Raw genomic sequence first — 13500 nt, forward strand, 5'->3', positions numbered from 1 at the left:
CCTACCCTAATATACAACTAAATTTAAAGAAAAAAATTATTTTATATAAAATTGGCTTGCTTTGGATATGCATAGTTTCTTCAATTCACATTCTACACTTTGTACATTTTTCCAGCCCAGAAATAAGCCCCAGATCTGCCATTTTCCCCCCATGAAGTATAATTAGTTTCACCTTACAAACTTACACATGTATGTGGCTACATCTTAAAAATATTACACATAAAAGAAAAAAACACATGCACGCACCTGTGCGTAGACAGTTGAAGGGTAAAGTGAACTGCCCAACAAAGTCGTTCTTGCTCGTGTGATCATGATCCTCCACCACAAAGCGCACCAACGCTAGCTCTGGGACCTGCAGCTGGAAGCTCAGTGTGCAATCCCAGCGTGGATTAAAACCTGCAGTAATAACATACACATGGAGTTGTGCGTTAATCCTCAGGGTCATTAAGGGGCATAGAGGATATCTGACTGCATAAGAAATCAGTTCTTGTTTAATAAATTCACTATTATGGTTTGATGGACATTCAAAGGTGGCAGAGCTGATGTCTGGAATACGATACGAAAGCCCTGAGGTTTGGTGTCACTGCCACGTCACTGACGAACAGCCACCATGACACTAGCACAGAGTGACATAAGCAACAGATGCATAGCCATGTGAAAATGCCAGTTCACTATATAACATACTGTAGTTATATTAAACATGAAGAGGTGAATTTGTTCGGCATAGAAACTTTTGCAGACCACTTTATACATGAAAAAAAACCAACAACACAGATTTCCACACTATAGATCTTATTGAACATAATACAAATATTCGTATACTTCTCTCATTATTTAGATATGTTCTATAATATTTTGAATATTTATTGCCATAATGAATAATTGTTTTTTATTTACTGCACATTTTGTATTAAATTTGACTTTCAGTTGGCATATTTTTTCATATATTTTTACATTATTTATTTTTTTGTTAAACACAGTCAACCATTATAATGGTCGTTTGTTATTTTTACAATTGTAACTAAAAAATACGAAAAAAAAAGAACTTCATGGTTGAAAGTTATTACTACTGATGATAGCTTCTTAAAAAAGGCAGATAAGGTGGTGTAGAAACTGTAAAGTTTAAGCTTTGTCCCATCAACAAACACAAGCTCTTGGACTGCTGTGTCTCCTTCTTGTCCTAAGATGGATTTTGGTGCTTCACATTGATTCATTCATTTTCTACCGCTTATCCGAACTACCTCGGTCACGGGGAGCCTGTGCCTATCTCAGGCGTCATCGGGCATCAAGGCAGGATACACCCTGGACGGAGTGCCAACCCATCGCAGGGCACACACACACTCTAATTCACTCACGCACTCACACACTACAGACAATTTTCCAGAGATGCCAATCAACCTATCATGCATGTCTTTGGACCGGGGGAGGAAACCGGAGTACCCGGAGGAAACCCCCTGAGGCACGGGGAGAACATGCAAACTCCACACACACAAGGTGGAGGCGGGAATTGAACCCCGACCCTGGAGGTGTGAGGCGAACGTGCTAACCACTAGGTGCTTCACATCGTTTGGTTTTTTTTCCTCTCAGATGGTGCCAACTAGAAACTGGACAGTTTTATTCTGAGAAGATATTTGACTGAATCTGCTGAAGATGTCTGTTGTATATTACAGTGTCTTGTGTTCAAAATGTTTAAAAGCCAAATAGCATATGGACCGTTTGAGGTAAAGGAGGGCCGTACCATTGTTGTTGATGCGGTGAGTTTTGGCACGTGCCTTATCAATAGACACTCCATGGATCTCCACCCAAACCTGAGGGTCCACGATGGAGTTTGGCTTGTCTGTGTTGATCTTGGGTAACTGCTGGGCAGAAATCACCTGAAAATGACATGAGATGGTAGACAGCCTTATCAACCTCATGGAGCAAAGTGTTAGGAACAAGATTAAGCATTTTAATAAATGTCTCAACAATACACAAGGCACCGAATATAAAGTAGATAGTTGACAGGTGTTGTGGATGATATGATAACACTGTTAGGTCGAATTCGTCTCTGAACTTTCCAGAAAAGTCTGTACATGGATGCAATGGACTACACACGACAGCTCCACACACACCTGTTGTCAATTACACACACTCATTTTTATAATATTCTTGCAGACCCAGACCTCAGCATCAACAGAAGATCTGGACTCCAGAGCAGCTTTTATTAGCCAAGGATCGGCCAAGAGGGCGTCTCACTGACATTTAAACCAACCAATTAAGATTAATTTTGATCAGTGTTGTGTTTAGGAGTGTGAAAATGTAAAATCCTACAAAATCAGACCAATGTGCAACCATAGATCGTTCCTTAAAAAAGATTGTGCAAATGAATGAGTCTATATCGTGATCGTCACATCATTTGGAAAATCCAGCATTTAGCTGATCAAGTGCTCAATGTCACAGCTGTACAGTAAATAAGACAGCTTCCTTCTTTAATGTGAAAAGGGCCTCAAGACGGCTTTGTCTACAGGGAGACTAGTGTCGTTAAAAAAGCGACACATGTCTCCTGGATATTCTGTAGAATCAAACCAATCAGATGGATTCCTGCGCTGTTTTGTTTGCCATATGCATCAGGCATTCAGGCAATGGTTCGTGGGCATGACATCTGATGCTGAGACAACTTCACAGTGACTTAACACTTAAGTAACCCTCAGCTGTCCTTAATCTGACTTTGCCTTTTGAGTACTATTCTCTACTCTACTCTATACTCTTTTTGTAACTGTGTAAATTTCCTGTTTTTAGCATTCCAGGTTTTGTTACAATATCCAGCCTGATCGTCTGTCTGTTTTTGACCTTAAACTTGACCTCGAGTAGTTTGCAGATTTATTAGCATTTGCATCCATTTAAAGAATATGCATTGTGAGAAACACATTATCATTACAGTAAATTACACTTTTATTATTAAAAAACTATGTTGTCAAATTCTAATTGAATCCTAGGCTGTGTCTCTTTAACCCTCTTGAAAAGCCTCAGTATTAATATCATGACTCATCCTGTATACACGCTGTATAAATATTGCTGACCCGTATGGTGAGTTGAGTGGGTATGTGTCCTGGGCCTCCTCCGGTCTTCTCGGGGTTGAAGTTGGAATTTGGCTGACACAGGAAGTCAGGTTTCAGCACATATCCACATTGCCCGTTAGGCAGGAAACGACCCCGGTTCAGATCCATCTGCTCCCCTGGTGTCTGGAAGTTTAGAGCCACTGGAAAAGAGCGAAAAACTATCATCATACAAATGATCCTATGCTTCTTCTAGACTGCTTGATCTCTAGTGTCTTACCCATTTGACTTCCTACATTCCACATGTCCTGTGGGTCATAGTTAGAGGACTGCAGCCTCTGGCCTGATGGGTAAATCCGGCTCAGTTGTTTACTGTTGTGTCTCACATAAAGGTTTCCTATAGAAAGTGCACACACACACTCATTAAATAAACACACCCTTTTTTTCCTCACAGACATCTGTAAGAACACAACATAAACTGTGTTTATGTGTTTGAATATGGGGACCTGAAGACTGTCTTAGACCCCACATGTCTCACCTGAGTCCTTGATGTGTTTGAGTGCTTCATTCTCAGAGAAAGAATACATCTCACTCGGGAGTCTCTGACTGGCCGCATCAAATCCGGGAAACGGCACACTGCAGCAGTACACCACCAGCTCAGCCAGCTCTGGACTGATCTTAGAAGAGCAGACTGGCTATAAAAGAGAGAAAACACATACACACATACTGTACCTTTATTCATCTCTTTCTTCACCGAGACATGAGGTGGATGTCGAAGCACAAGCTCCAGTCCTATCATGCTTTATACATGGGTTTGTGCAAATTTATTCAGATTGGTCTATTCACATAGAGAAACTTATATGTTAAATTTTTTCCAGGGATGCTTTGATACTGGTATTGTTATCAGGTATTGGGCTGAGCCTAGCGTTAATCGGCATGTGCACAAATCCACAAAATGACAAGACAAAATCAGGACATTTTAAAAGTAACTGTTAGGTCCTACTGGGACAGTTCCTTACCAAACCACCAGAGGGGGTGCTGGCAGGTGTTTCATCATCGCCTGCTTTGCTATTATTGTTCCCATGTGGGTTGTGCCTCGCCCTTTCCTATTGTTCTATTTTCCCACCTTCTCGCCTGTTTCTTGTTTACCTTGAAGTACTGTTCTATATATGCCTGTCTTGTTATCTCTGTTATCAGTAATTGTGTTCGAGCCGTAAGATCGGATGCCGTAGGACGCCGGCTTTTGTTATTGTCATGTTTTGTTTTCATTCTTATATTTGTTTGATGTAAGTTTGGTTAGCTTTTACTTCATCCTGCATGTGGGTCTGATCTACAGTATACAGGTGACTGGGACTTTGATGGAGATATTGGTAGCTGTAAGTAGCTGCTAGTAGAACAAAACGATTTAAGCTTAAAATGAGAAAAATGCCCAATTTAATAATCATATATTTGTTCTATTGTAATTATATAGGAAATACTAAATATATTCAAAAACTACAAGATATTTCCTGTTGCTACAATTTCATTTTTCCCAATACAGCAGCATGTAGACATACAGTCGGAACACAGCTGTAGCTTTCAGACTAAATTGCATTTGGACTACAGTAAGACCAGAACAACACTCACCTTCCCAGACTCCTTCTTGCTGGGACTTTTGTTGTTGCCCCCGATCTCCTCATCTGAGCTGGAGGAGAAGCTGGCCGAGCTGCCTAACTTTTCCAGCTGACTAGTCAGTTTCTTGGACTTCACCAGGATTCGACCTTTCAGCTCCTGAAAACACAAAAAGGAAATTTAAGGGACAACAGAGTGACAATTATTTTAAAATTGACAGAAATTTGAAGTTGAAGTTAAATGCCACCTGTTAAAAGGGTTTTTAAAAATGGCTTAATGCTTTATGATGTCCATTGCAATATCAATTGCCATAAAGGGAAAGAGAATTAAAGACAATTAAAGGATGTTTAGACTCGAGATTAATCGTCTGTAATAGTTCATGTTAGTTTTTTTTTGGCTCCTGGGGTTTTGTACCTGGGGTTGTTGACTTGGAGCAGAAGTGTGGAATATTCATGCAATTATAAATTATATACTGTATTATACCACACCAAATCTGAATTCTCAAATCTGACTGGTCGGAAGGTGTTGATTCATTTAGTGACATCAGTAGTGCAAGGCAAAATCACAGGTAGACAGGTAAATGCGATACTCTATGTATAATAGGTTTCTATCTCTATGTATTATATCGTTTCTATAGCAACAGCTTATTAAGAGGGACCTGTATGGTGGATGACCACTTTATTTAATAAAAAATATTATAATATAAATAACCTGCAATTGATGTCAGTGGGACAGGAATTAAAATAATAAAACACCAATATCATCAGACCTAATATGTGTTATGGTTCAGCCCAGAATTTTGGCCATGTGCCCCGCCTTTGTTTACTCCTCCCCGTCTCTACACACCTGTTCTCTGTGTGTTCATCGTCATGTTTAACCGTGCCGCGTTGCCTATGGCAGCGCAGAATCATCGTCAGTGTATCCTCGTCCTTTGTCCTGTGTAGTTTTCGTCTGTGTTCCTGTTTCATGTATTTCATTGTTATTAAACCTATTTATTTGAAGCTATCCTGCATATGGGTCTATCTTCCTCCTCCCGGAGTGACAATATTTGTCGCAAGGAGAACACTGTGTTCAATCAAAAAGTACTTGAGCTCACGGTTTAAAAAGGGGAAAACTAAGACACAACATTGTTTTGGACTGTCTGTACTGTACTGTCTGCAATTTTTCACTATTAACTCATTACTGTGACCACTTAGCTCAACACACACACAGAGAGAGAGAGAGAGAGAGAGAGAGAGAGTGAGACAGGCAAAATGAGAGACAAAGAAAGAGTCGCCCTGACATAACCCTCATTTATTATAATTTTGTCTGACACTGGCACATTATAATTTGACACTGTTATTATTAATACTGGGGCAGTCATGGGTTGTTGATCCAAGGATCTGGGTTCAAGCCCCAGTGCTGCCATTGTTGGGACCTTGAGCAAAGTCCATAACCCTCTCTGCAATATTCTATGATAAGTCAATTAAAATAGAGAGAGCGAGAAAGAAGGAGAGGGTGTAACCTCTGGTGATGGCAGCTGATTGAGTGTCTGTTCGCTGAGGGGTTTGGAGAGTAGAGCTGAACCCAGGATAGAACGCAGGTGCTGAGCCATGACGGCCTGCTGCTCCACAGAGCAATGATTCTCTAGAGACAAAATCAGAGGATATGGAGACACCTAAACACAAAGAGAGAGCGAGAGAGAGAGAAATAAGCATGTATGTTCATTCTGTTTTGACAGCCGCAGCCTGTTGAAACTGTAAATGCTGCTCTCACCTTGAAGGCATATTGAGCAATAGTTTCAATGACCTCCTTAAAAGCTACTTTAGAAGTGAGTGTGTGTCCATGGTAGATCATAGGCTCGCCTTTATCACCGTCCCAGCAGTCCAATTCAACACAGCGGCAGCCCTGATTCAAAGCCCTGAGAGTGCACACACACACAGACACACACACACACACGTTTATCTACAGCACTAAACTTTTTGAGGTATACTGATAAAAATGTCACTGTGTTTATGTTTTGGATATGAGACTATGATAGTGATGTTTGAGAGAGAGTATGTGTGTGTGTATACTTGATAAAAAGCTTGTTGCTGCTCTTGGTATTCACCTGGCCTTTAGCGTGGTGTGTGTGTGTTTACTGTATCTAAGGCTCTCTGTTGCTCGTTTTAAAGTGTGTGTGTCTGTATAACTAATAAAAGGCCTGGTGCTGCGCTTTTCATTCACCTGACCTTTACTGAGGTGTGGTTTACGTGTGTGTGTATGTGTGTGTACCTGATGTACAGTAAGGCTCTGTCCTGCTCTCTCCAGTCACCTGGTCTATAGTGAGGTAGGTGTTTTGTTTATGTGTTGGTGTTTGTGTGTGTGTACCTGATGTAAGGCTCTGTGCTGCTTTCTCCAGTCACATGGTCTTTACTGAGATAGGTGTTGTGTATGTGTGTTGGTGTTTGTGTATGTGTGTTGGTGTTTGTGTGTGTGTGTGTGTGTGTACCTGATATAAGGCTCTGTGCTGCTCTCTCCTGTAACCTGGTCTTTACTAAGGTAGGTATTGTGAGAGGAGGAGATGTAGTAGTGGGTCAGCGGCCGGGTCATGTCCTGATACACACCAGTGTGATCAGGATTGAACAAGTCATTTTCATTCGACAGCATGTACATGGTGAAGCCATTCTGAGTCATGAACAGGTTCTTCTGGGCTGAAAAACACATGAGACAATTATCAACAACAACACACCCACAGCGCACAGCTTTCTTAGCCACTTCCCTGAAACCTTTTTAACGGAACATGCTGATCAAATTCCTCCAGTGTGTGTGTACAGTGTTAACATTTAACAAGAGGGACATACTACAGTATCAATAAATACATTAACATTGGTTCAGTAGTTCACAGAATTCTTAGCCTAAAACTCTGTTAGGTGGAATTATAGCACAATTATTATTATTATTATTATTATTATTATTATTATTATTATTATTAGTAGTAGTAGTAGTAGTAGTAGTAGTAGTAGTAGTATATACGTTCCTCCTACCCTGAGGGATTGTAGGACCAGTGAATCTTTACTGTAATTCATGTAATTACAAAATATACTGGAGGATTTTTGTTAAATCAGAGGGCAAGATGTTTACTGTGTGACATGTCACAGATGCTCCTTCAATATCATGTTGATTTTTAATTTAAATTCATTTTAGAAACAAACAGACATCTAGATAAAAGCATCTGCTCAGCAAACATGTGAATGTGTGTGTGTATACCCCAGTCGTTGAACTCATAGGTTTGGATGAGTTTTTGTGCATGGCCCAACGTGGCACCCTCGCCCTGATCACCCAGGAAGTCCCGCAGCTCCAGCGTAGAAAGCACAAAGCCGTTACTGGAGTAATGTCGAAACACAGAGTCCAGCTCAGGTCGTCGCATGAGCTCCCGACAAAACTCCTCAATCTCTGCAGGGTCCAAGCGGTTATCATGGGAGCGGTCACACTTCTACACAACACCCAGAACAAGAGAGAGACTAAGCAGACTAAGCAGGCATGAATATAGCACAGTTGTTTTCAGAAATAATATGCAGAAAATGAACCAAAATCTTCTGACCAATCAGAATCAAGAATTGTGGTACACGCAAGTTAGAACACACACATACATACATGAACAGAAGACAAGTTTTGGAGTCTAAAATACACAACGTTTATATACAGTATATACAGTAGAAAGAGACAAACCTTGAAGAGTGTGCGTGCATATTGCTCATTCAGGTCTATATTGATCATCTGAAGCAGGTGCTGGACTTCATCATAGCTCATCTTTCCATCCTGGTTCAGATCGGCTCGTCTCAGATAGCTTCGAATCCAAGTGTCAGAAGTTAAGGATATTTCAGTGTGGTATAGCAACTGTTACATCTGATGGAACATTTATTATGTGCATGCATTTCTAAATATAGACTGTCTCAAATTTACCCAGATATTAAGGACAAATGTGAATGATGTCGCTATATCTGGACTTCCAGATAAGACATTTCAGTTAAACTCTATGCAAAAGGAAGTTATTAGTTTCACATCATTTTTGGACAGATGTCGCCTTCTCCTATTGTGGATGTCCTCTGTCCTAACTTCTCACGCATAGAGGCTAAAAAAATACAGCATTTGTTTCTCAAAATTAACAAATTACATTAACACTGATGTTTCTTTTATATTTCATAGCCCTTCAGGTTCTTCTGGACTCGGTGGTTTGTTGCATAACTTTACAGGAATGTTTGTTTGTAATATTCAGCCATTTTTATTCACACAGGCTGCTCAGGTACGTATTCAGTCTCTTGTCATTTCAAGACCGGACTACTGCAACTTACTGATCTGAGGTCTACCTCTGAGCTCCATGACTTAAGTTCTCACATACAGTACCACCCCACCACTTCGCTCCCTCAACTGTCTTCCGGTAGCTGCACGGTAGATTCAAAACACTGATGCTTGCCTACAAAGCCAAAAATGAACCAGCTCCCTCTTACCTCAAAGCTCTTATCAGTCCTTGCACTGCACCTAGGTATAGATCAAGACTCTTTTCTGTTCTGGCATCAAGGTGGTGGAATGAACATATATGTGTGTGTACAGCTGATGTCTGAACAGCTGAGTCACTGGCTATCTTCAAACAACAGGTGAAGTCTTTCCTCTTCCTGAAACACTTGAACTAATGCTTAACCCTGAACAGAGTTTAATAGTAATAGTTTAATAGTAATAGTTTAATAGTATCACAAGTCTGTAACCTAGTGAACCAGTGTTAATATATTCATTGATAGCGACTTCAAGGCACTTTTGTGAGTTGCTCTGGATAAGGACATCCTACAATTGTAAATTTAAATGTATATTTGCTAATTAAAGCAGGGCCAGGACACAAGATAGATTTTATTTCTTTATTTTCTTCCTTTCTTTACTATTCTTTCATGGTGTCTTAAAGATCTATTTTGCACTTTTTCTCAGCTTCCCATGAGTGACGGGAATTCAAACTTCAAGGGAAACATAAGAATTCCTGTCCAATTTTATTCAGAAAACTCTGTATGCAGTAATCCACGTATACTGCAGGACAAAGTGAGCCGCTGTTTCAGCTGGAGGAAGATTCTAGGTCTGAGAAAATATAAACAAGTCTGAAATGAACTGTAGCAAAATGTTTCCTGAAAGTTCTACAACCGCGAGGTGAACATCTTTATAAAAACATGCTCATGAATAGAAATTTTAATGCATATGTTTCTATGTCATTAACTAACATTACAGCAATGTTTAAAAGAAAACCATAAATAAACACACGCAATGTTTTTACAACATTGCAGGGATGTTAGTTTTGTAACATTACAGCATGTGGTAGAACATGTCAAATGTTCAGGTAACTGAACACTCGAGTAATGTCGGCTGGAAATTTCAACAGCACAACAATGTTGTAAATCGTATTTGTTGAAATTATGTAATTATTGTGGCTCTAGAAATGTGTTTGTTTGATGTGCACAAGTGGACTAGATTTAAGTTAAGGTCCTGTTATGTCAGCTGTTACAAAACCACAGCTTCAGCAGACGCTAATGCATTTCACTGCACATGTGGCAAGTCCACGTGTGTGTGTGTCTGACAGTGGAAACGTCAGGGCCTGGTCTTTCGCCTTGCTACAGCATTAAAGTCAATTCTACAAACCGATCTGCCTGATTGCAGCACTGGTCATGTGCACAAGAAAAAACTCAGTAAGCCCGCAGGTCAATGATTCCCCAGTTTTCCTCTCTTTCCACTGGTGCGAGCAGCTAAAAAAGTGAAAGCAAAGCTAAAGGATATTGATCGAGCTTCTCCTTCTGGCTCATGTTGGAGACACGATCTTTGAGAGTTCGGATGCCGCGGACCCAGCATTGTGCCTCCTCACGTGATGAGCAGCACAGGTCCAGACTCTTCCTCCCTCCACGAAACACCAGCGTGAAGCACTGAGAATCGGGAACGGAATCGGCAAGCCGACGCAGGCACTCAGACTGGCAGCCCTCCCTCACGCATTCTACCTCCGTCACACAGACTGAGAAACAAAGAGAGAGAGAGAGAGAGAGAGAGAGAGAGAGAGAGAGAGAGAGAGAGAGAGAGAGAGAGAGAGAGAGAAAGAAAGAGAAATTGAAAAGTTAGAAATAATTAATAATTTACTGGATCGAATGCTATGGGTTACAATAAGCACATGTACCAGTAGATATGTACCAGTATATAGATAGATCACATTTGATAGATCTGAACTCTTCACTTCACAAAGGGGTCTCTGTCATTTATTAAACAACAGCCTAATCTGTCATCACTAAGTTAATTAACTGATCTACTTAATAAAACTACTAAACTAAATAACTATGAAGGAAGCAACGTCTCTCTCTCGCTCTCTGTCTGTGTGTTTGTGTGTCATCATAGCTCCTATCAGATGCCCCATCCCCAACCAGATCTGTTTAGCAGCTGAGGCTCAACTTTCCTCACACAGCTGACTGCACAAATCTGTCCCACCATCACTTCAGACAATCTCGCTGTCCTACCTGGATTCAGTTCATTTTCAATGAAAGCTGATCTCCAGTCTGTGGACTTATGTCTTATTTGCTTAACCTACTAAACAGAGGAGCTCTGTAACAATGAAATCTTTGAACTGTTGACACTACAGAAAAGAAATCCTACTATACTCATTCACACACACACACATGATTCTTTTCCTGTTTATTATTATAATTTTTTTTAAAAGATATTCATAGTGTCTGTCAATGCACCATCCAATCAGATTGTGATACTGCTACAAGTGTTGATTACCCAAAGAATATTTCAGAAAAAAAGACGAAATCAATTCCTTTCAAGAGTGTGGCTAGTTTTGTCACTACGGTCTCATTTAAACACACACAAATACACACACAAACACACACACACCACACTGTATGAGTCTCATGTAAACCCACACACATACACATATATACACACACACACACACACACACACACACCATACTGTATGGGTCTCATTTAAACACACACACATACACACAACCTGTCAAATGTTCAGGTAACTGAACACTCGAGTAATGTTGGCTGGAAATTTCAACAGCACAACAATGTTGTAAATCGTATTTGTTGAAATTATGTAATTATTGTGGCTCTAGGAATGTTTTTGCTTGATGTGCACAAGTGAACTAGATTTAAGTTAAGGTCCTTAAGTTATGTCAGCTGTTACAAAACCACAGCTTCAGCATAGGCTAATGCATTTCACTGCACACGTGGCAAGCAGCTTACACACACACACACACACTATACTGTATGTGTCTCATTTAAACACACACACAAATACACACACACACACAAACACACACACTATACTATATGTGTCTCATGTAAACACACACATACACACACATTTTACTGTATGGGTTCTCATGTAACCACACACACACCATACTGTATGTGCCTCATTTAAACACACAAATACACACACAAACACACACACACCACAATATATGAGTCTCATGTGAACACACACACACACTATACTGTATGGGTCTCATGTAATGACAAACACACACACACCATACTGCATGTGTCTCAGTTAAATACACACAGACACAGACACATACCTTACTGTTTGTGTCTCAATTCAACAACCACCCACACACACACACAATCTGCCACAAACATCTGTGACAAACAGCTTTCCTCCAGAGAAAGACAAAAAACACTGACAAAGCATTAATATAATTTCCTCCATAAAACGTGAAGATACAACACCATCAAACCGGCAAGAGCCCATTAAAGACAGCTTGATTACTGAAACTAGTGCATGTGTTCACACTGAATACATATTAAAAAAACAATTCCCAAAACCCATCATAGGGAAACTGTTGATTCTACAGGAGCTAGATTTCTTTTTAAATACTGTACATGTAATTTGTGCTTCAATAGTCATTTGAAAGATTTATGCTTATTGTCACTGTGTTAATATGGAACTGTTTTGTTTGTGAGATAAAAATTACACATCATGAATGTCCTCCTTTCAGCTGCCTCAATACATGAATTTATCCAGGATTGTGCAAATGTTTGTAATTGTTTTGGCCCAAAATGTGTGCTTATTTTGTGAAAAACTACTTGAATTGGTAAAATTGAATTGTGAAATCTTATCTCAGCCCAAATCAGAAGCAAATCTGTGGTCATTTTCTAAAATTTCAAAACTGTGAAGTTTACTTGATTTTGTGTTAATTTCTGAGCTCACAATATCCTGGAAGAACTGGTCAGATACTTTTTTTTTTTTATTTCTGACAAAGTTTCCTATGTAACACCTTCTCATAAAGGTGTCAGTGACAATGACAAAGGCCTATGTTTAGAGACTACTAATCTGAGCAGCTTCCTAATCTAAAGGAAGTTGGCAGGATTCCACAAATTTGAAGAGATCTTGTTAGATCAAAACTTTTGAGCACTGAGGAAATTTGGCAGGATTCCATAAATCCAGAAGTGAATTGTTTCGATCGAACTAAAAAGAAGTCCAGTTTTCATGACTCAGCTTCCAGATAACCACACCTGGATGGCTGGGAATCTTTACAGATACATTCCTTTCATTCTAGTAATTATAGCTAGAAAGAAGATGCTTATAGGATGTAAGATTTGGGAATTCAGGCACTTTCTTATTATAGTTACATTTACAGCATTGGGCAGATGGCCCTTATCCAGAGTGACTTGCATTGTATCTCATTTCTTTATACAACTGAATAATTGAGGGTTAAGGGCCTTGCTCAGGGGCCCAACAGTAGCAGCTTGGTGGACCTGGGATTTGAACTCACAAACCTCCGATCAACACTACGATACTATATCCCACCTTCATTAAACTATCCTTGAAATACGAGAGGTAAATATACATCCATATTATT

General features: G+C 39.9%; 1 protein-coding gene across 1 annotated transcript in view; it reads right to left on the minus strand.

Moving 5' to 3' along the window:
• plcd3a (phospholipase C, delta 3a) overlaps positions 1 to 13500 on the minus strand; it is a 34174-nt gene that overhangs the window by 3123 nt on the left and 17551 nt on the right. Inside the window, exons 3-14 of the mRNA XM_060892703.1 lie at positions 10419 to 10647; positions 8337 to 8466; positions 7875 to 8100; positions 7117 to 7318; positions 6402 to 6546; positions 6151 to 6303; positions 4662 to 4805; positions 3574 to 3730; positions 3316 to 3432; positions 3060 to 3238; positions 1739 to 1874; positions 247 to 396 (exon numbers count right to left, since the gene is read on the minus strand). Of these exons, the coding sequence (XP_060748686.1) occupies positions 247 to 396; positions 1739 to 1874; positions 3060 to 3238; positions 3316 to 3432; positions 3574 to 3730; positions 4662 to 4805; positions 6151 to 6303; positions 6402 to 6546; positions 7117 to 7318; positions 7875 to 8100; positions 8337 to 8466; positions 10419 to 10647 (1968 nt within the window). The remainder of the gene's footprint in view (positions 1 to 246; positions 397 to 1738; positions 1875 to 3059; positions 3239 to 3315; positions 3433 to 3573; positions 3731 to 4661; positions 4806 to 6150; positions 6304 to 6401; positions 6547 to 7116; positions 7319 to 7874; positions 8101 to 8336; positions 8467 to 10418; positions 10648 to 13500) is intronic.

Source organism: Tachysurus vachellii, chromosome 18, assembly GCF_030014155.1.
Source record: "Tachysurus vachellii isolate PV-2020 chromosome 18, HZAU_Pvac_v1, whole genome shotgun sequence".
NCBI lineage: Eukaryota > Metazoa > Chordata > Actinopteri > Siluriformes > Bagridae > Tachysurus > Tachysurus vachellii.